The following is a 22,449-nucleotide window of genomic DNA, read 5'->3' as shown; positions in this document are numbered from 1 at the left end:
TGACCTGTTTTCAATCATTTTCCTTGATCAACAATGTGATTAAGTCACAAAGTGTTGGTACTATCAGGTGTAGCCACTTTACTCAGTGAGGTAAAACAGAAATAAAAATTAGTTTTCTGTACTCATACTGCGAGAATATTCATGCCGAAGATGTATGCATCAATACGCAAATTTAGTGATTTAAACAATTGAGCTCAGGTTAGATCGCCTTTATGGCAATGCAGTAGATTTTTTTTGTCTATGCTGGAAATAAAACATTGTCCCTATAAGTTGAATTACATTGTGCAGACTTTGTAGTGATGAAGTGCCTGAAGTGTAATCGATTAATCTCTCTAATATGGCGTGAAGAAGAAGCTATGTGCTTACCTGCCAACTGATCATTGGCAAACTTGTTAATCAAGGAAAATTATTGAAAACCGGTCAAGACCAATTCGTTTAAGGGGATATTTTCTACCTTCTCCATTTTGAGCTCCGGAGCAGCCACTGACCCAATGTTTTTTGAGAATGTCTCTGATCGATTTATTGAGATTCCTCAGCCTTGCGAGGACCTGTTTTTTTGGCATTGGCACTTCTTTGGTCTTCATGTTGTAAGATAACAGCAAAAAATTCCACACCTAGAATCAACTCAAAACCTTTTGTTAGCTTTCTTGTGGGTGAACTAATTATGCAACAACGCAGATTTGGCCAAGAAATGGCTGAGCAGCCAACTGTCCAGTTGCTTTTGGTCTCCTAAAATGAGTCATAACGTTGTAGTACAAGTGCCTCTCAAATTAAAGGCTTTTATGTTCTTCCTGTGTAGGTCATTGACTTGTTGGTGCACTTGTAAGTTTATCTTTTAAGAACCCAAGTACAGAAGTGTACAATTTGAGACACAGCCCTCGAGTTAACACCCTTTTCTATGAGAATTAAAGTAGTTATTGGCCCTTCACAAATTTAAATCTCATAATGGATCTGAGCTGGAATAATAGGTGTTTCTGCATACACTTTGTGTCTAAGAGTAACTTTGGTCCATCCTAAATTAGAATATGGATGATTTGTGATGTTAGATATCTAATGTTTAGAGTTTGGCCTTAAAGAAATAATATAATTGGATAGAGCAATCTTGTTCAAGGTCCATGCAATATAATGTTCCAAATAAGAATGGTGCTTGTTCTCCCATCCTCAAACCTAAATGAATCATCCTCTAACCTAAATGAATCATCCTCTAACCTAAAATGAATCATCCTCTAACATAAATGAATCATCCTCTAACCTAAATGAATCATCCTCTAACCCAAATGAATCATCCTCTAACCTAAATGAATCAGCCTTGGGGCAATCAAAAGTCAGGCTGATTCTCAAATCTAGGCCTACAATATATGGGTCCCACCTCCTGCTCATGTCTGATGGTCCCAGTCAGTTTGGACTTTTGTTTCTCCTACTATCTTCCATTTTAAACATTTTGCCCAACCAGAGCTGTTTTTGAGATGTTTCTTGGCTCATGCTGTGCCCATAATTCAAGCAAGGCTGGCTGATGTATGTGCAAATGGTGCCAGTGTAGTGTAATGGTTTGGGAGCTGTGCTTGCAACCCAAAAGACTGTACTTTGATTCAGGTTAAGTACCATTGAACAAAATACTCAAGTTGAATTGTTTCAATATATTTCCAGCTGGATGAATGGATGCAATGTTAAAATATTCAGTAGAATTTGGTAAGACACGCTAGAAAGCACATCTACTAAATGCCTGTAATGTACACAAAGTTTTGTGGAAATGTTAAATGAGCTGTAAAACTTTTCAATCACACAGTCCAGTGTTAATTAAACTTTAACACATATGAGTGTATATGAGCCCAGTAGGGTCTTTACTCTGTGAGTTGATTTAACACAATATTTTACGGTGCATCACTGTTTGATGGTCGCATGCTCTGTGGTTTATGAACAAATAAATAAAGTGTATTTTCATTATACACAATCAAGTTTCCATTAATTTATTTGTAACTGTCAGAATAATCTGGCAACACGAATAATACAATATGGAATGTCCATATGATAAGTCATTTTCATTATGCATGCCAGATATCAGCCTGTAATTGTGAACTGTCGAGCCTTTCCTCACTTCCTGTCGAGCCTTTCCTCACTTCCTGTCGAGCCTTTCCTCACTTCCTGTCGAGCCTTTCCTCACTTCCTGTCAAGCCTTTCCTCACTTCCTGTCGAGCCTTTCCTCACTTCCTGTCGAGCCTTTCCACACTTCCTGTCGTTTTCTTCCCCTCCTCCAGTACATCCAGGCAGAGCCTCCCACCAACAAGTCCCTGTCCAGCCTGGTGGTGCAGCTGCTGCAGTTCCAGGAGGAGGTGTTTGGGCGCCATGTCAGCAACCCCCCCCTCACCAAACTGCCGGTACACACACGCGCACAACACACAACACACACACACACACACGCACCACACACAATACGCACAACACACAACACACACACACACACACACACCACACACAACACACACATACGCACCACACACAACACACACACACGCACCACGCACAACACACACACACACCACGCACAACACACAACACACACACACGCACCACACACAGCACACATAAGCACCACACACAACACTCACACACATACGCTCCACGTACCACACACAACACACACACACGCACCACGCACCACACACAGCACACATACGCACCACACACAACACACACACACACGCGCACCACACACAACACACAACACACACACGTACCACACACAACACACACACATGCACCACACACAACACACATGCACACAACACACATACGCACCACCCACAACACAACACACACACGCACCACACGCAACACACACGCACCACACACAACACAACACGCATGCGCATAACACAACACAACACACTCGCACCACACACACCACACACAACACACATATGCACCACACACCACACACAACACAACACACATGCACAGAACACACACGCACCACATACAACACAACACACATGCACACAACACACACGCACCACACACAACACAACACACAACACACACGCACAACACACATGCACAACACAACACACATACGTACTACACTACACACAACACAACACACATACACACATATTTTTCTTACACAGATTTCTGTGAAAGATTTTTCCAGTTCAGTACGTCAACTCATATTTCAATGAACATGAAAATAGAAAGGCTTCAGATAAAAATATGTATACCTAATTTTATTTCCATTGCAGGTTTTTACAACTGCTTTGCCTGAATGTATCTATGCAGTTCCAATAGGACACTATTACTGTATTAGAGTATAATGCACTGACACTTGCACAGCAATGTTGTGTGATCTGCAATTATTTGCTCTCGTAGTTCATGTGGGTGGATGGTGTTGTTTGCCAACACTGTATTGACAATGGCCAGTTCCTGTTCATGGGTAAACAGATGTTGCCTTACACTCGCAGTACCACACAGTAACATCAAAACTGTTTTACATGTAGTACAGTTTTGATGTTTGATGAGGGAGGCTGACCAGAAAGTCAAATATACACTGAATGAGTACTTTATTAGGTATTTTTAGACTTATTAAATCTATCCACTTAGAGGTTTGATACGTTGTATGTTCAGAGATGCTCTTCTGCATACTACTGTTGTAATGTGTGATTATTTGCGTTACTGTCACCTTCCTGTCAGCTCCGACCAGTGTCCTCCTCCTCTGACCTCTCCCATTAACAACGCGTTCCTTGCCCTCTGTACTGCTGCTCACTGGACACAACACACACGCACCACACACTGGATGTTTTCTGTTTTTCGTACCATTCTCTGAAAACTCTAGAGATTTCTGTGATACTCAAACTACCCTGTCTGGCACCAGTAATCATTCCAAGGTCAAAGTCACTTAGATCACATTTCTTCCCTATTCTGACATTTGGTCAACAACTGAACCTCTTGACGATGTCTGCATGCTTTCATGCATTTAGTTGCTGCCACATGATTGGCTGATGAAATATTTGCATTAACAAGCTGGTGTAGAGGTCTACCTAATAAAGTGGTCACTGAGTGTATATCATGTAGTTTAGGTTGATCAGAAGATTCTAGCTGCATGAAGTTTAAATTTAAAAAGTGAATAGTGGTTTTCTTAAGAATACGGATAACAGTGTCTGCCAAGTACCAATAATGTAATGTAATTTTAAATCTAGTAAAATGCCTCTCCTTCACTTTCCCTCTACAGATGAAGTGTTTTCTGGATTTTAAGTCAGGAGGAGCACTCTGTCATATCCTGGCGGCTGCCTACAAGTTCAAGAGTGACCAGGGATGGTGAGCTGAACTGAGTCTCAACAAATACCTCACACAGATTTAACCAGGGAGCTGAGTCTCAACAAATACCTCACACAGATTTAAACAGGGCTGAGTCTCCACAAAGACCTCACACAGATTTAACCAGGGAGCTGAGTCTCCACAAAGATACCTCACACAGATTTAACCAGGGAGCTGAGTCTCAACAAATACCTCACACAGATTTAAACAGGGCTGAGTCTCCACAAAGACCTCACACAGATTTAACCAGGGAGCTGAGTCTCCACAAAGACCTCACACTGATTTAACCAGGGAGCTGAGTCTCCACAAAGACCTCACACTGATTTAACCAGGGAGCTGAGTCTCCACAAAGACCTCATACTGATTTAACCAGGGAGCTGAGTCTCAACAAATACCTCACACAGATTTAACCAGGGAGCTGAGTCTCAACAAATACCTCACACAGATTTAAACAGGGCTGAGTCTCCACAAAGACCTCACACAGATTTAACCAGGGAGCTGAGTCTCCACAAAGACCTCACACTGATTTAACCAGGGAGCTGAGTCTCCACAAAGACCTCACACTGATTTAACCAGGGAGCTGAGTCTCCACAAAGACCTCACACTGATTTAACCAGGGAGCTGAGTCTCCACAAAGACCTCACACAGATTTAACCAGGGAGCTGAGTCTCCACAAAGACCTCACACTGATTTAACCAGGGAGCTGAGTCTCCACAAAGACCTCACACAGATTTAACCAGGGAGCTGAGTCTCCACAAAGACCTCACACAGATTTAACCAGAGCTTAGTCTCCACAAAGACCTCACGCAGATTTACCCAGGGAGCTGAGTCTCCCCAAAGACCTCACACAGATTTAACCAGGGAGCTGAGTCTCCACAAAGACCTCACACAGATTTAACCAGGGAGCTGAGTCTCCACAAAGACCTCACACAGATTTAACCAGGGAGCTGAGTCTCCACAAAGACCTCACACAGATTTAACCAGGGAGCTGAGTCTCCACAAAGACCTCACACTGATTTAACCAGGGAGCTGAGTCTCCACAAAGACCTCACACAGATTTAACCAGAGCGTGTGACTGATTGATGTGACTAACGCTGTGTGACTGATTGATGTGACTAATGGTGTCTATCTGACTGATTGATGTGACTAACGCTGTCTGACTGATTGATGTGACTAACGCTGTCTGACTGATTGATGTGACTAACGCTGTCTGACTGATTGATGTGACTAACGCTGTCTGACTGTTTGATGTGACTAACGCTGTGTGACTGATTGATGTGACTAAGGCTGTCTGACTGATTGATGTGACTAATGCTGTCTGACTGATTGATGTGACTAACGCTGTCTGACTGATTGATGTGACTAACGCTGTGTGACTGATTGATGTGACTAAGGCTGTCTGACTGTTTGATGTGACTAACGCTGTCTGACTGATTGATGTGACTAACGCTGTCTGACTGATTGATGTGACTAATGCTGTCTGACTGATTGATGTCACTAATGCTGTGTGACTGATTGATGTGACTAATGGTGTCTCTCACTGACCAGTTTCTGTTTCCCAGGCGCAGGTTTGACTTCCAGAACCCGTCCCGAATGGACCGCAATGTTGAGATGTTCATGAACATTGAAAAGTCCCTGGTGCAGGTGAGGCAGAGCCATACGTTACTTTCCTGTGCATGTTCCTCTATCAACAGGGCTGAACCCTCTGTCTCTCTCTCTCTGTATTGGTCAGAATAACTGTCTCAGTCGGCCAATCATCTATCTCAGTTCTGAAATTGAGCCAAAGCTATTGGGGAAGATAAAGGACATCATAAAACGACACCAGGTACGTCCGTCCGTCCGTCCGCACCAGCACGAAACCACACATGATATGACCCTCTGAGACTTAACAGGGAAACAGGATGTTTTATCATATTGGGATCAGTTATGGACTTCCTGTTCACATTGCCACCCCCTTCCCAAGGGCTCGGTGACTGAGGACAAGGCGGCCAGTTCGCATGTGGTGGTCCCGATACCAGCAAGCCTGGAGGAGGGTGAGGAGAAGTTTCTGGAATGAGTGTTTTGCAGTTGATGGGACTGAGAGAATACCTGTAAGAGCAGAAGGCATGAGATGGTTAAATTGACTGTAAAGGGGCTGGAAATAGTTGAAATAACCATAAGGTATTTCACTGAGGGATGTATCCACTATATATCTACCAACTGTCTAATCAAAGTAATGTCAATAACTATAATAACATCAAATCAGACATAAAGTATGTATTGAAAAAAGCATCATAATTGCAAAATGAGACTAAAACATTTATTGGCCATTCGGTCAAGTACTTCTTGATGTCATGTACAAAATACCTGACCTGAACAAAATAAATGCTTGGAATTCAGTAATAAATCAAAATAAAAAAACTCCCAGCTAACCTAAATAATCCCCACATAGGAATAGATGGAAATGTTTAGACTGATATAAATCAATATTGATTTAACCTAGTTTTGGCATTGATTGTGCAGTCTGGCAAGATACTTAAGTGCTGGTAAAATATGAACTCTGTGTGTGTGTGTGTGCGTGTGCGTGTGCGTGTGCGTGTGTGTGTGTGAGAGTGTGTGTGTGTGTGTGTGTGTGTGTGTGAGAGAGTGTGTGTGTGTGCGTGCTCTCCCATGTAACTCTTTTTTTCTCTCAGAGGAATGGGTGCGTCCAGTGATGAAGAGAGATAAGCAGGTTCTGCTTCACTGGGGGTATTCCCCTGACAGGTACAGTCTCCCCCCCTATCTAAACCTAACTCTGTCACTGATTAACCCAACCCTAACTCCTCACAGTCTCTCACTGTCACTGGTTAACCCAACCCTAACTCCTCACAGTCTCTCACTGTCACTGGTTAACCCAACCCTAACTCCTCACACTCTCTCACTGTCACTGATTAACCCAACCCTAACTCTTCACACTCTCTCACTGTCACTGATTAACCCAACCCTAACTCCTCATCCTCTCACTGTCACTGATTAACCCAACCCTAACTCCTCACACTCTCTCACTGTCACTGATTAACCCAACCCTAACTCCTCACACTCTCTCACTGTCACTGATTAACCCAACCCTAACTCCTCACACTCTCTCACTGTCACTGATTAACCCAACCCTAACTCCTCATCCTCTCACTGTCACTGATTAACCCAACCCTAACTCCTCACACTCTCTCTCTGTCACTGATTAACCCAACCCTAACTCCTTACACTCTCTCACTGTCACTGATTAACCCAACCCTAACTCCTCACACTCTCTCACTGTCACTGATTAACCCAGCCCTAACTCTTCACACTCTCTCACTGTCACTGATTAACCCAACCCTAACTCCTCACACTCTCTCACTGTCACTGATTAACCCAACCCTAACTCCTCACACTCTCTCACTGTCACTGATTAACCCAACCCTAACTCCTCACACTCTCTCACTGTCACTGATTAACCCAACCCTAACTCCTCATCCTCTCACTGTCACTGATTAACCCAACCCTAACTCCTCACACTCTCTCACTGTCACTGATTAACCCAACCCTAACTCTTCACACTCTCTCACTGTCACTGATTAACCCAACCCTAACTCCTCACACTCTCTCACTGTCACTGATTAACCCAACCCTAACTCCTCACACTCTCTCACTGTCACTGATTAACCCAACCCTAACTCCTCATCCTCTCACTGTCACTGATTAACCCAACCCTAACTCCTCACACTCTCTCACTGTCACTGATTAACCAAAGCCTAACTTCTCACACTCTCTCACTGTCACTGATTAACCCAACCCTAACCCCTCATCCGCTCACTGTTACTGCCATACTCATTGAGCTGTGCTGTGCTCATTGGGCTGTGCTGTATCATTGAGCTGTGCCATACTCATTGAGCTGTGCTGTATCATTGAGCTGTGCTGTGCTCATTGGGCTGTGCTGTATCATTGAGCTGTGCTGTGCTCATTGAGCTGTGCTGTATCATTGAGCTGTGCCATACTCATTGAGCTGTGCTGTATCATTGAGCTGTGCCATACTCATTGAGCTGTGCTGTATCATTGAGCTGTGCTGTGCTCATTGGGCTGTGCTGTATCATTGAGCTGTGCCATACTCATTGAGCTGTGCTGTATCATTGAGCTGTGCTGTGCTCATTGGGCTGTGCTGTATCATTGAGCTGTGCCATACTCATTGAGCTGTGCTGTATCATTGAGCTGTGCTGTGCTCATTGGGCTGTGCTGTATCATTGAGCTGTGCTGTATCATTGGGCTGTGCTGTGCTCATTGGGCTGTGCTGTATCATTGAGCTGTGCTGTGCTCATTGAGCTGTGCTGTATCATTGAGCTGTGCTGTATCATTGAGCTGTGCTGTATCATTGGGCTGTGCTGTGCTCATTGGGCTGTGCTGTTTCCTCACAGCTATGACACCTGGATTCCTGCCAGTGAGGTGGAGGCCTCTGTGGAAGATCCCCCCAGTCCAGAGAAACCAAGGAAGGTGAGTGTGGGAAGGGGCGCTATTTATTCATTTAGTTATTAATCTAGCCATCTGCCTACCTGCATACCTTTATTTAACCAGGTTGGTAATCTCAGAACTCCAATCTCATTTTTCATTACTTAAATTTGCTGGGAATGTTTTAGTAAATCACACGTAGGGGTTGATAAGCTGTTGATAAGCTGGCCAGGTGTAGAGAGCATGTTTTTGTAGGCATTTGGGTCAACTTCCCTGCTCTTAACAATAGTGTAATGAGATCTTTAATGACCGCAGTAACAACCTTGGTGGACCTGAACTCTCAACTTGTACCCCACATAAAGCTTTATGGGGCAGTGGGGCAGTGCTGGCCTCCTTGCTACTCAGCACTTGATGAATGAGAGTTAACTTAGCACATAGATGTGATGTCCTCATTTTAGCACCTGGAAACCTGAGGACTCGCTCACTTTGCCCTCGACAGGTGCATGCCAAGTGGATCCTGGACCTGGACCAGTTCAATGAGTGGATGAATGAGGAAGACTACGAGGTGGGCGAGGGCGGCCCCAGGAGGAAGAGGATCTCGGCCAAGACCCTGACAGATGAGGTGTCCACCCCAGACGAGCGGCGGGACCGGAAGCCGGGCAGCGCCAAGAAGAGGAAGCGCTCGCCTTCGCCCTCCCCAACCCCACCGCCCCAGGAGAGCAAGAAGAAGAACACCAAGAAGGGGTATGTTGTGTCAAACCCCATCCCCTCTGACCACCACACCATACATGGTTACCACCTGGCACCCCTTTTCCAGAATCTTCCACAGCTTGTGTTCTAGAATCTGCCACAGCTTGTGTTCCAGAATCTTCCACAGCTTGTGTTCCAGAATTTCCACAGCTTGTGTTCCAGAAACTTCCACAGCTTGTGTTCTAGAATCTGCCACAGCTTGTGTTCCAAAATCTTCCACAGCTTGTGTTCCAGAATTTCCACAGCTTGTGTTCCAGAAACTTCCACAGATTGTGTTCTAGAAACTGCCACAGCTTCCGTAAAAGGTACAATTAGTAATTTCGGACTCGTAATGGTCAAGGGAGGAATTGCAACAACAAACAACCTCGAACTACAACACTGTTTATGCTTCCCACAGTCTGGAAAGCTGATAGTGACAAGCGCAACAGAGCCTGCTGTCTTTTCGTAGTGTTCTAGCAAGAAAATGTTCGCCGAACAGGTGACTTTATGAAATCTTGACTTTGGTGTGCTACACAACACTATTTATATTTATTGTCTTTTTAAAGTTTTCACTTTAGCTAACCAACTATATTGTGAGCAAGCAAGTTATTTGGCTACGTAACTAGCTGGCTATATAACTAAGATATGATAGTCTACCACGAACGATGCAACTGTAACTTACAGTTTGAGATAATTAAAGGTTTAGCTAAACATGGATGGTGGCGGCATGGATGGTGCAGTGGGTAGCACTGCCGCCTCACAGCAAGGAGGTCCTGGGTTCAAATCCCCGTCAGCCGGGGCTTCTCTGTGTGGAGTTTGCATGTTCTCCCCGTGTCTGCGTGGGTTTCCTCCGGGTACTCCGGTTTCCTCCCACAATCCAAAGACATGCATGTTAGGCTGATTGGAGAGTCTAAATTGCCCATAGGTATGAGTGTGTGAGTGAATGGTGTGTGTGCCCTGCAATGGACTGGCGACCTGTCCAGGGTGTATTCCTGCCTTTCGCCCAATGTATGCTGGGATAGGCTCCCCCTGCGACCCTGTTCGGGATAAGCGGGTTAGGATAATGAATGAATGAATGAATTAATGATAAACATGGATGATTGAACACGTAAAGAGATAAAACTAATATGTAGCTGCCCAAATTGCACTCCAGGCAAGCGATCACTGAAACTGTATACTATTGCTTATCTAGTTAGAAAACAATATGAGTTTGCTATCAGTAACAACAAGAACATTAGCTATTACTAGTTAGCTTCCTGAATTTACAAATATCCACCTAAAGCACAACGCTTGTGCAATCGCTACTATGTTCATATTGCCTATATTTTATCATAAGTGGATATTTGAAATTTGTCATGCTAACTATAGCTAATTTGCTTGTTGCTACCGATAACAAACTGGTATTGTTTTATAACTAGATATGTAGTCTTCACTTGGATAATGAGGAATAGTGTACAGTGTGATCGCTTGTCTGGAGTGCAATTTGGGCAGCAACACGAACAATCACAATAACCCCCATGGCATTGGCTATGGCAGTTAGAACCATCCATCCATCCATTATCTGAACCTGCTTATCCTGAACAGGGTCGCAGGGGGGCTGGAGCCTATCCCAGCATACATTGGGCGAAAGGCAGGAATATACCCTGGACAGGTCGCCAGTCCATCACAGGGCACACACACCATTCACTCACACACTCATACCTACGGCCAATTTAGACTCTCCAATCAGCCTAACATGCATGTCTTTGGACTGTGGGAGGAAACCGGAGTACCCGGAGGAAACCCACGCAGACACGGGGAGAACATGCAAACTCCGCACAGAGAGGCCCCAGCCGACGGGGATTCGAACCCAGGACCTCCTTGCTGTGAGGCGGCAGTGCTACCCACTGCATCATCCGTGCCGCCCAGTTAGAACCAATTTTTCACCAATAAGCTTTAATTGTTGTACAGCTGTACAATGTTTTGATACACTTTTAGACCCGAATTTAAGGACTATAAACTCAGGCAGAGGGTGAGTCAACATGTCAGTAAGCCCTTTTCAATGATAGGAAGGGATTTGCAATGGTTTGTAACAGTGTTTTAACAGAAAGATCTTACCTATTGTACCTGTAAGACACACCACTGGGAGTGAAGAGGTGGACACAGTGTAGCTGGATTAGACTGGTGTTTATTGAGTGAATCTGTTCACCCTCATGGGGTCCTGGCTAAAAAAAGGTTTTTGTCGTTTTGATTCTCTTGCTAGTGCAGTTCTTGGTCTTGGAAACAGGTAAAAGCACACATTAAAACATTTTTTAACCATTTTTAAATCTCTGGCTGATCAAGTAATGCATTGGTGACCTCTACTCATATGTAAAATCTCAAAACTAAAAAAACTCAACATCAACAAAATGTTACTAATGAATGCATCTAATGAAGGCATTTTTGTTCTTTGTGAAAATAGATTAATTTGAATGTATTCAAAGGGTTAATGTTCTGCTGGGTCAGTACCAGAGTTTTCCCCAAACCTTTTAAAGCACAGCCCTAGAGCCCAGATCCCACAGCAGTCTGTGGGGTGAACTCCACTCAGTATTCCTCACTAGGCACTAGATGTTCTGCACAGCATGACTATGTTTTGACTTGGTCTGTGATTTACAGCTCATAATAGCTCCACCAATTAATTGGTTAGGGACTACATGTTGTTTCTAGTTTAACATGTGCGTTTGTTTTTGTGTGTGTGTGTGCTGTTTTGTGTGTGTGTGTGTGTGTGTGTGTGTGTGTGCATGTGCTGTTTTGTGTGTGTGTGTGTGTGTGTGTGTGTGTGTGTGCTGTTTTGTGTGTGTGTTTGCCTCTCTCCAGACCCACGACTCCATACACCAAATCAAAGCGGGGGCATCGGGAGGAGGAGCAGGAAGACCTGACCAAAGAGCTGGACGAGCCATCGCCTGTGCCCACGGTGGAGGAGGTCACTCTGCCCAAAGCTGGTATAGCCTCTCACCTAATGCACAACTCTCATCTAATGCACAACTCTCACCTAATACACAACTCTCACCTAATGCACAACTATCACCTAATGCACAACTCTCACCTAATACACAACTCTCACCTAATACACAACTCTCACCTAATGCACAACTCTCACCTAATGCACAACTCTCACCTAATGCACAACTCTCATCTATGCACTACTGGGTGGCCTGTAGCCTAGTGGCTAAGGTACATGACTGGGACCAACAAGGTTGGTGGTTCAAGCCCCGCTATAGCCACCATAAGATCTGCACAGCCGTTGGGTACTTGGATAAAAGCATCAGTTAAATACCAGTAATGTAATGTAATGGAATGTATCGCCACTTACCTGCTCTCACCTAATCACTTCATCCATGTACAGTATGGCAGTCAAATGTATTGTACCTTTCTGTGGAATTATTCTGTCTGATAACCTTGGCTTATTTCTGTGCTCTGAAACATTACCTCGGTGTTGTTTTACAGTGAACACAAAGAAAGACTCAGAATCGACCCCAGTAAAGGGTGGCACTATGACTGACCTTGGTGAGTGGTGGGTGTGTCCATACCTGTATCTTCTCCAAAGCACTGTCCACTGTGTCCCCCTATTCATTCCTCTCCCTGTTGTCCCCCCCGCTCCCTCTCTACCTGTTATTCTTCATTACTGTGTGATATGGTGAATTAATGAGAGCCCCCCTCTTTGTCCTTCTCTCTCTCACTCTTCCTGCCTTCTCCCATGGGACAGATGAACAGGAGGACGAGTCTATGGAAATAGTGGGGAAGGTAAGCCTGTACAGTCATAACCAATGGGCCTTTAAGTTTGGAAGTAATGGGCCAGTTTCACGGACACAGCTTAAGCCGAGTGCTGGACTAAATTCAGTTTTCAATGGAGATTATCCATTCATAACAGTTTAGTCCAGGACTAAGCTTATTCTGTGACTCAGAAATTGGCCCAATGTCTAACACTTCCAGATCTTTGGAGAACAGTCTTGTTAGATTCCCATTGGTTTGTAAGAAAACACAGTGTGAGAACATTCACCCCAGCCAGCCCCCCCCAACACAGGTTTACAGTGTATTTATTGTTGGGGACAACATTCAGTCACAGAAAATGGATTACAGACATGCATGCCATCTATGAGCTTACTGCTAACATCCCCTGCTTCCTTTCCCAGTAGAATGCAATACATTTTCTTTTCTAAATCTGAAATTATGAATTTGACATTCCAAGTCCAATACAGCAATGTCTAGACTCCTGTTAACCTTCTATGAAATGTTCTGGGGGACAAAACTTGTCAGCTGGCCTGACGCACACGTGCGATGCACACTCTGTTCTGTCCGTCCGTCTGTCCGTCCGTGCCCTCAGGAGGAAGAGGAGGGCTCCCCCAGTGTGAAAGGAGAGCCGGTGAAGAGCACTGACCTTCACGAAGACAACGTGACGGAGCAGACCCACCACATCATCATCCCCAGCTACGCCGCCTGGTTCGACTACAACAGGTACGCACGCACACGCCATGACCCGTTCAGTGTGCCGTGCTTCACACCTGCTGCAAGCCTGTGAGGCCTATCACTGAAGCCTGGTTATGTTGTGGGGAAATGTTGGTTTACAGATTAAAGAGAAGGGTCAAAAGCTCTATGTAACTTAATTCCAGGAATAAATTCCTTATTCTGCATCTAACACAGCTTGAAATACTCGGTGTGACACAGTCTGATATCCTCAGTGTGACACAGTCTGAGATACTCAGTGTGACACAGTCTGATATACTCAGTGAGACACAGTCTGATATACTCAGTGTGACACAGTCTGAGATACTCAGTGTGACACAGTCTGAGATACTCAGTGAGACACAGTCTGAGATACTCAGTGAGACACAGTCTGAGATACTCAGTGAGACAGTCTGATATACTCAGTGAGACACAGTCTGAGATACTCAGTGAGACACAGTCTGAGATACTCAGTGAGACACAGTCTGAGATACTCAGTGAGACAGTCTGATAAACTCAGTGTGACAGTCTGATATACTCAGTGAGACACAGTCTGATAAACTCAGTGTGACACAGTCTGATATACTCAGTGAGACACAGTCTGAGATACTCAGTGTAGCACAGTCTGATAAACTCAGTGTGACAGTCTGATATCCTCAGTGTAGCACAGTCTGATAGACTCAGTGTGACACAGTCTGATAGACTCAGTGTAGCACAGTCTGATATATTCAGTGTGGTAGTTGAAGCATGCCTTCAAATGCTGTATCTCTGGTTTTTGGAAATAAAATTATGTTTCGTTTCATGTTTTATATTACCTCAGGATCTGTGTGACTGAAATCTCCTTTTCCCTACCTGCCGCTCCCTCTGTCTCTCTCTTTCTCCCCCTCTCTCTCTCTCTCTCCCCCTCTCTCCCCCCGCTGTCTCCCTCTCCCTCGCTCTCTCTCTCTCACACTCTTTCTCCCCCTCTCTCTCACTCTCTCTCACTATCTTCCCCTTTCTCTCTCACTCTCCCCCCTCTCTCTCTCTCTCTCACTCTCCCCCTCTCGCTCTCTCTCTCTCTCACTCTTCTCTCCTTCTTAGTGTTCACGCCATTGAGCGCAGAGCCCTCCCAGAGTTCTTCAATGGGAAGAATAAGTCCAAGACTCCAGAAATGTGAGTTCTCAGCTCTGACATTCATTAATCTTTTGAGAAGTTATGTACTGGAATAAATCTTTTCAAACTTTTGATCATGAAACCCCAAACTGAAATATTTTAAAAGATGATTGTCTGTGTGGATTTTTCCCGTGGATTAATGTTATGAACGTTTTGGGGAAATCACCCACTTAGCTTTACTTCCATTTGTTTGTTTCTCAAGTTTAAAGACAAATGTTTACATCTAGGAAATGAAGAAACTAGGGTAGGAAAGATTGCCCTCAGTGCCCATCTGTGGGGATGCTTGCCTAGCTGGGGCGTATACTGTACTCTGAAGGGAGCTTAATATACCCAGGGTTTCTTTGTGTTAGTTGGATTAACGAAGCTTAACCAACTGCAATCGTTCTTCACTACTTTCTCAAAGGTGGTTATAAACTTGTGAAGTGAACATGGGCTCTGTTAATAAACTTGCGAAATACCAGATTTTAATCATAAACAGAAGAATTGTCCCATAATTAAGGGAAGTAGACATGTGTGCATAGGGTTCATGAAGCTTGCATATTTAGCAAACTCAGGTTACACTTGAGTGTGTATATTTATTTTGAAAAATTATAATTGAATTTGTTGCCATGCAGTCCATGACTGACCTCAAGTGCAGTGCTCTAACTCATCTTAAATGTGTTTGTTTGAAGTTACCTCGCCTACAGGAACTTCATGATAGACACATACCGCCTCAATCCCCAGGAGTACCTCACCTCCACAGCCTGCCGCAGGAACCTGGCCGGCGACGTGTGCGCCATCATGAGGTGAGGAGGACTTACTGCACCTGAGGACAAGTGATGGCCATTTTCCGTCTTTTCTAATTCATAATCACCAAAAAATCCATCCATCCATCCATTATCTGAACCCACTTATCCTGAACAGGGTCGCAGGGGGGCTGGAGCCTATCCCAGCATACATTGGGCGAAAGGCAGGAATACACCCTGGACAGGTCGCCAGTCCATCGCAGGGCACACACACCATTCACTCACACACTCATACCTACGGGCAATTTAGACTCTCCAATCAGCCTAACCTGCATGTCTTTGGACTGTGGGAGGAAACCGGAGTACCCGGAGGAAACCCACGCAGACACGGGGAGAACATGCAAACTCCGCACAGAGAGGCCCCGGCCGACGGGGATTCGAACCCAGGACCTCCTTGCTGTGAGGCGGCAGTGCTACCCACTGCGCCATCCGTGCCGCCATCACCAAAAAATGATTCACCAAATAAGATTAATTGGCAATGCAGCAACACTTTTACACAAACATTTTAAGAATCTATTTGTGTCTATATCTGTTCCCCATCCAGTTCTCTCACTCAACAGTTCTTTCCTACAGTACCCATAGGCTACAGACTGTTGTCCCTGCTCTGTCCTGAGAGCCTATCTGAGCAGGTTCTTCTGACTGTGCCCCCCAGGGTGCATGCGTTTCTGGAGCAGTGGGGTCTGATCAACTACCAGGTGGATGCAGAGAGCCGGCCCACCCCCATGGGTCCACCCCCCACCTCCCACTTCCACGTGCTGGCTGACACGCCCTCCAGCCTGGTGCCCCTGCAGCCTAAAGCCACTCAGGTGCTACCGCTGAAACATTCACACATTCAACAATACTGCACCTTTTATCATTCAGTAAGAATGGAGACTTAGGATCTTTTGAAAATATTTGCTTGTTTTATGTTACTCTTTGCTTGACAGGTGAATTTTTTTCTCATCTCATTGTCATTGAGTCAAACTTACCTCATTGGCAGATTTTTGGTCTCATTTGGCGAAAAGGTAATGGAAATAAGATCGTAAGTCTAACCCCACCTCCCCCCACCCCCTAGGCCCCCGCCTCCCAGCAGATCCTGTCCTTCCCAGAGAAGGTGAAGGAGAAGCCCGCAGACCTGCAGAACTTCGGCCTGAGGACCGACATTTACAGCAAGAAGAGCGGGCCTGCCAAGGTGAACAGAGCTGGGCACGAGGGTCAGGGCACGAGGGTCAGGGCACGAGGGTCAGGGCGCGAGGGTCAGGGCACGAGGGTCAGGGCACGAGGGTCAGGGCACGAGGGTCAGGGCACGAGGGTCAGGGCACGAGGGTCAGGGCTGCAGCGGACCAGAGGGAGGGGAGTTAACCCACCGCATGGTGTGGCAGTGTTGGGAGGGGAGTTAGCCCACAGCAACGTGTGGCAGTGTTGGGTAGGGAGGGGAGTTAGCCCACGGCATGGTGTGGCAGTGTTGGGAGGGGAGTTAACCCACCGCATGGTGTGGCAGTGTTGGGAGGGGAGTTAACCCATGGCATGGTGTGGCAGTGTTGGGTGTGGCAGTGTTGGGTAGGGAGGGGAGTTTAGCCCACGGCATGGTGTGGCAGTGTTGGGTAGGGAGGGGAGTTTAGCCCACGGCATGGTGTGGCAGTGTTGGGTGTGGCAGTGTTGGGCAGGGAGGGGAGTTAACCCACAGCAATGTGTGGCAGTGTTGGGTAGGGAGGGGAGTTAGCCCACCGCATGGTGTGGCAGTGTTGGGTAGGGAGGGGAGTTAGCCCACCGCATGGTGTGGCAGTGTTGGGAGGGGAGTTAACCCACAGCATGGTGTGGCAGTGTTGGGTGTGGCAGTGTTGGGTAGGGAGGGGAGTTTAGCCCACGGCATGGTGTGGCAGTGTTGGGTAGGGAGGGGAGTTTAGCCCACGGCATGGTGTGGCAGTGTTGGGTGTGGCAGTGTTGGGCAGGGAGGGGAGTTAACCCACAGCAATGTGTGGCAGTGTTGGGTAGGGAGGGGAGTTTAGCCCACGGCATGGTGTGACAGTGTTGGGTAGGGAGGGGAGTTTAGCCCACGGCATGGTGTGGCAGTGTTGGGTAGGGAGGGGAGTTTAGCCCACGGCATGGTGTGGCAGTGTTGGGTAGGGAGGGGAGTTTAGCCCACGGCATGGTGTGACAGTGTTGGGTAGGGAGGGGAGTTTAGCCCACGGCATGGTGTGGCAGTGTTGGGTAGGGAGGGGAGTTTAGCCCACGGCATGGTGTGGCAGTGTTGGGTAGGGAGGGGAGTTTAGCCCACGGCATGGTGTGGCAGTGTTGGGTAGGGAGGGGAGTTTAGCCCACGGCATGGTGTGACAGTGTTGGGTAGGGAGGGGAGTTTAGCCCACGGCATGGTGTGGCAGTGTTGGGTAGGGAGGGGAGTTTAGCCCACGGCATGGTGTGGCAGTGTTGGGTAGGGAGGGGAGTTTAGCCCACGGCATGGTGTGACAGTGTTGGGTAGGGAGGGGAGTTTAGCCCACGGCATGGTGTGGCAGTGTTGGGTAGGGAGGGGAGTTTAGCCCACGGCATGGTGTGACAGTGTTGGGTAGGGAGGGGAGTTTAGCCCACGGCATGGTGTGGCAGTGTTGGGAGGGGTGGGGAGTTTAGCCCACGGCATGGTGTGGCAGTGTTGGGTGTGGAAGTGTTGGGTAGGGAGGGGAGTTTAGCCCATGGCATGGTGTGGGAGTGTTGGGAGGGGTGGGGTGCTGACCTGTAGCAGGGGGCTGGTTGGGGCGCTGCGTGCTGAGACAAGTGATTGACAGGTGATTGACAGGTGATTGACAGGTGATTGTGACCTCACCTCCTTTCCTCCTCAGAGTAAGAGTGCCGCCAGCGCCACACGAGAATGGACAGAACAGGAAACCCTGCTGCTGCTGGAGGTAAACGAGTGTACCCCTCTCCCCCCTTTACTCTTCCCCTCTCCTCACTCCCTTTCCTCTCCCTCTCCCTCTCCCTCTCCTTCACTGTCCCTCTCCCTCTGCCTCTCCTTCACTCTTCCCTTCTCCTCACTCACTTTCCTCTCTTTCACTCTCCCTCTCCTTCACTCTCCCTCTGCCTCTCCTTTACTCTTCCCTTCTCCTCACTCACTTTCCTCTCTTTCACTCTCCCTCTCCTTCACTCTCCCTCTGCCTCTCCTTCACTCTTCCCTTCTCCTCACTCACTTTCCTCTCTTTCACTCTCCCTCTCCTTCACTCTCCCTCTCCCTCTCCTTCACTCTCCCTCTCCCTCTCCTTTACTCTTCCCTCTCCCTCACTCCCTTTCTCCCTCCTTATATGCATATGTGGACTACCGTGCAAAAGTCTTAGACTCCCTACATTCTTTATATTCTACACATTTGGTAATAGATATGTTTTGTGTTTCTGATGTTTGAAGAAATTTGGCAAAGGGCCATGACAAATATTGATTTGATTTAGTTTTCAACTGTTTACTGCTCTTTATGGTAAATATTTTGATATTTAGAAACTTTCCTTATTTTTTACATGTGCCTAAGACTTTTGCACATGCTCACAGATGAGCCACAAAACTTACCAATCACAGGTGTGATGAATTGGTTAATGAATTAGGCAGTTTGCATCCCAGCATGCTCTGGGTTATGTACAGAAAATGCTGGGCACGTCTGGTTGCCTATGAGTGTAGGTGTCAATATCTGTTCTTGTCTTATTTGTGAATATGCATAATATTTAACAGCCTAAGTTCTGTTTGAAAAGCAAGAGTGCAAAGAAGTTAGAGTCAAGATCCCCAAAGTGTTCTCGGTTCCCACCAAATATGTATATCTAGGACGCATCAGATGCATCCAAGCACAACAAGAATGGACTTATCCCATCATATGACAAGCTGCAACTTTGCGATAGCCAAATATGTACTCTTCTAACTATTTAGCTGAGGTATCTAGACCTATCTTTACCTGATATTATCAAGGAAAGACATCTGAAGTGGCATTAGCCTTTTTAGTGCAGTGCAAGTTCAATACACGTTTTTTAGAAAAAAAATGAGAAAATAGAATATTTTATAACTTCAAGTCTATTGAAGACATTGTCCTATGATACTATAAACACCTAATTATCTCAGCGATGTTCTCCAGGGGCCAGCATTGTAAAGTCAGAGTCAATAGAAGATGCTCTCGGGGATAAAAATGAAAAACATACTGATTTAAACCCATCCTGCCAGAACAGAATGCAGCCAATTGTGTACCATTAATGCTTAATGACATTTAACCAGACTCAAGCTATGATCATCTATAATGTTCAGGGAACTGTCTGAGCTCAGAGGAAGAACTTATGCCAACTTAACCAATTGGGGGCCCTCTATCGACCATTATATGCCTCTTATAAAACACACTGGTTTTTAAAGAGCAATGCCCCTCAGGCCTGTTTTCCATTATGTAACTGTTAATCAGTAAAATATAACAAAGACGGGAGGTACAAAATTGGATGAACACTGTGACTAGCATGTCTAGATTAGAGGAACACTGTGACTAGTATGTCTAGATTAGAGAAATACACTGTGACTAGTATGTCTAGATTAGAGAAATACACTGTGACTAGTATGTCTAGATTAGAGCAATACGCTGTGACTAGCATGTCTAGATTAGAGAAATATACTGTGACTAGCATGGCTAGATGAGAGGAACACTGTGACTAGCATTGCTAGATTACATTACATTAATGGCGTTTGGCAGACGCTCTTATCCTGAGCGATGTACAGTTGATTAGACTAAGCAGGCGACAATCCTCTCCTGGAGCAATCCAGGGTTAAGGGCCTTGCTCAAGGGCCCAACGGCTTTGCGGATCTTATTGTGGCTACACCACTATGCTACAAGCTGCCCTAGATGAGGATGTCTAGCATGGCTAGATTAGAGAAACACCTCATCCCATCTAGTTAAGCAGGGTTTGGGTGCACTCATCCCTCCCTAGAAGGCAAAAAAAACTGCTTAATGATTCAGGAAGTGAGCAATAGGAGCTGAAACCCTTGGCAATTTACACATTACACAAAAATTGTGGCTTGGATGTTGCTTTCTCCCTCTGATTTCTCTCTCTCCCTCTCTCTCTCCCTGCCCTCTCTCCCTCTCTCCCTCTCTCTCCCTCTCTCCTCCCCGCCTATCTCACTCTCTCTCCCCCTCTCTCTCTCTCTCTCTCTCTCCCCACCTCTCTCACTCTCTCTCACCCTCTCTCCCCCCCTCCCTCTCTCTCTCTCCCTCTCTCACTCTCTCCCCCCTCTCCCCCCTCCCTCTCCTTCTCTCCTCCCCCCCCTCTCTCTCTCTCTCCCCCTCTCCTCCCTGCCTCTCTCACTCTCTCTCCCTCTCTCTCCCCCTCTCCTCCCCGCCTCTCTCACTCTCTCTCCCCCTCTCTCCCCCCTCTCTCTCAGGCCCTGGAGATGTATAAGGATGACTGGAACAAGGTGTCGGAGCACGTGGGCAGCCGCACGCAGGACGAGTGCATCCTGCACTTCCTGCGGCTGCCCATCGAGGACCCGTACCTGGAGGAGTGTGCCGCGTCTCTGGGGCCCCTGGCCTTCCAGCCCGTGCCCTTCAGCCAGGCCGGCAACCCCGTCATGAGCACCGTGGCCTTCCTGGCCTCTGTGGTGGACCCCCGCGTGGCCTCCGCCGCCGCCAAGTCCGCCCTGGGTGAGCGCCATGCCCCCTCCAGCGTTCAGCCCCCGTCTCAGGCTCCAGGACTGTCTGTCAGTGTTCAGCCCCCTGTCTCAGGCTCTAGGCCCGAATTGAACGACCAGTCGTCAACCTTTACCTCCTGAACAAACTGATCATGATTTGGTATTAATTTGCTACTACATATCGAACATATCGATCTCCCTATATAGCTCTATCTTGTTGAAAGTCTATAAAAATAATTTAGGGTGTCTTACTTTTATGATTATCATTTCCCCTTATCGCCCTGCGATGGACTGGCGACCTGTCCAGGGTGTATTCCTGCCTTTTGCCCAATGTATGCTGGGATAGGCTCCAGCCCCCCTGCGACCCTGATCAGGATAAGCTGGTTAAGATAATGGATGGATGGATGGATTTCCCCTTATCAATTTTTAACATTGATGTGTATCAGTCGTGATTGTTTTATTGTCTGTTTGAAACCTATCACTTTGCATTTGCATGGAAAGCACGTTTGATTGATCGATTGATAAAAATGGCCACATCCCTGAAGGACTCAGTGATTTTTTGGGATGAGTTTTGAATGGTTGTTGTATCAGTTTCATTTGACATCCCGGGTGGGGATGGTAACATGCTGCTCTCCTCAGAGGAGTTTTCGCGGATGAAGGAGGAGGTCCCGGCGGCGCTGGTGGAGGCCCACGTCAGGAGGGTGGAGGACGCGGCGCGGTCCAGCGGGAGGCAGGACCCCCTGTACGGGCTGGAGGGCAGCGGCATCGCCGGGACTGACCTGGAGGAGGGAGACCGGCCAGGTGCAGGAGGGGAGAGGGGCCAGGGGCAGGAGGGGAGAGGAGCCAGGTGCAGGAGGGGAGAGGGGCCCGTGCAGGAGGGGAGAGGGGCCAGGGGCAGGAGGGGAGAGGGGCCAGGGGCAGGAGGGGAGAGGGGCCAGGGGCAGGAGGGGAGAGGGGCCAGGGGCCA

The 22,449-nt window shown here is 46.8% G+C and overlaps 1 protein-coding gene across 1 annotated transcript in view; it reads left to right on the top strand.

The window, feature by feature from the left end:
* Nucleotides 1-22,449, top strand: part of smarcc2 (SWI/SNF related, matrix associated, actin dependent regulator of chromatin, subfamily c, member 2) — a 40,019-nt gene that overhangs the window by 7,155 nt on the left and 10,415 nt on the right. Inside the window, exons 2-20 of the mRNA XM_061218821.1 lie at nucleotides 2,256-2,375; nucleotides 4,223-4,308; nucleotides 5,871-5,952; nucleotides 6,041-6,133; nucleotides 6,272-6,341; nucleotides 6,981-7,050; nucleotides 8,718-8,793; nucleotides 9,248-9,492; nucleotides 12,313-12,437; nucleotides 12,943-13,002; nucleotides 13,202-13,239; nucleotides 13,820-13,950; nucleotides 15,019-15,090; nucleotides 15,762-15,875; nucleotides 16,528-16,681; nucleotides 16,930-17,046; nucleotides 18,689-18,751; nucleotides 21,237-21,495; nucleotides 22,122-22,283. Of these exons, the coding sequence (XP_061074805.1) occupies nucleotides 2,256-2,375; nucleotides 4,223-4,308; nucleotides 5,871-5,952; nucleotides 6,041-6,133; nucleotides 6,272-6,341; nucleotides 6,981-7,050; nucleotides 8,718-8,793; nucleotides 9,248-9,492; nucleotides 12,313-12,437; nucleotides 12,943-13,002; nucleotides 13,202-13,239; nucleotides 13,820-13,950; nucleotides 15,019-15,090; nucleotides 15,762-15,875; nucleotides 16,528-16,681; nucleotides 16,930-17,046; nucleotides 18,689-18,751; nucleotides 21,237-21,495; nucleotides 22,122-22,283 (2,137 nt within the window). The remainder of the gene's footprint in view (nucleotides 1-2,255; nucleotides 2,376-4,222; nucleotides 4,309-5,870; nucleotides 5,953-6,040; nucleotides 6,134-6,271; nucleotides 6,342-6,980; nucleotides 7,051-8,717; nucleotides 8,794-9,247; nucleotides 9,493-12,312; nucleotides 12,438-12,942; nucleotides 13,003-13,201; nucleotides 13,240-13,819; nucleotides 13,951-15,018; nucleotides 15,091-15,761; nucleotides 15,876-16,527; nucleotides 16,682-16,929; nucleotides 17,047-18,688; nucleotides 18,752-21,236; nucleotides 21,496-22,121; nucleotides 22,284-22,449) is intronic.

This window comes from Conger conger, chromosome 14 (assembly GCF_963514075.1).
Source record: "Conger conger chromosome 14, fConCon1.1, whole genome shotgun sequence".
Lineage (NCBI taxonomy): Eukaryota > Metazoa > Chordata > Actinopteri > Anguilliformes > Congridae > Conger > Conger conger.
Note: the sequence above shows the minus strand (reverse complement) of the source record. Positions and strands in the feature narration are given on the sequence as shown.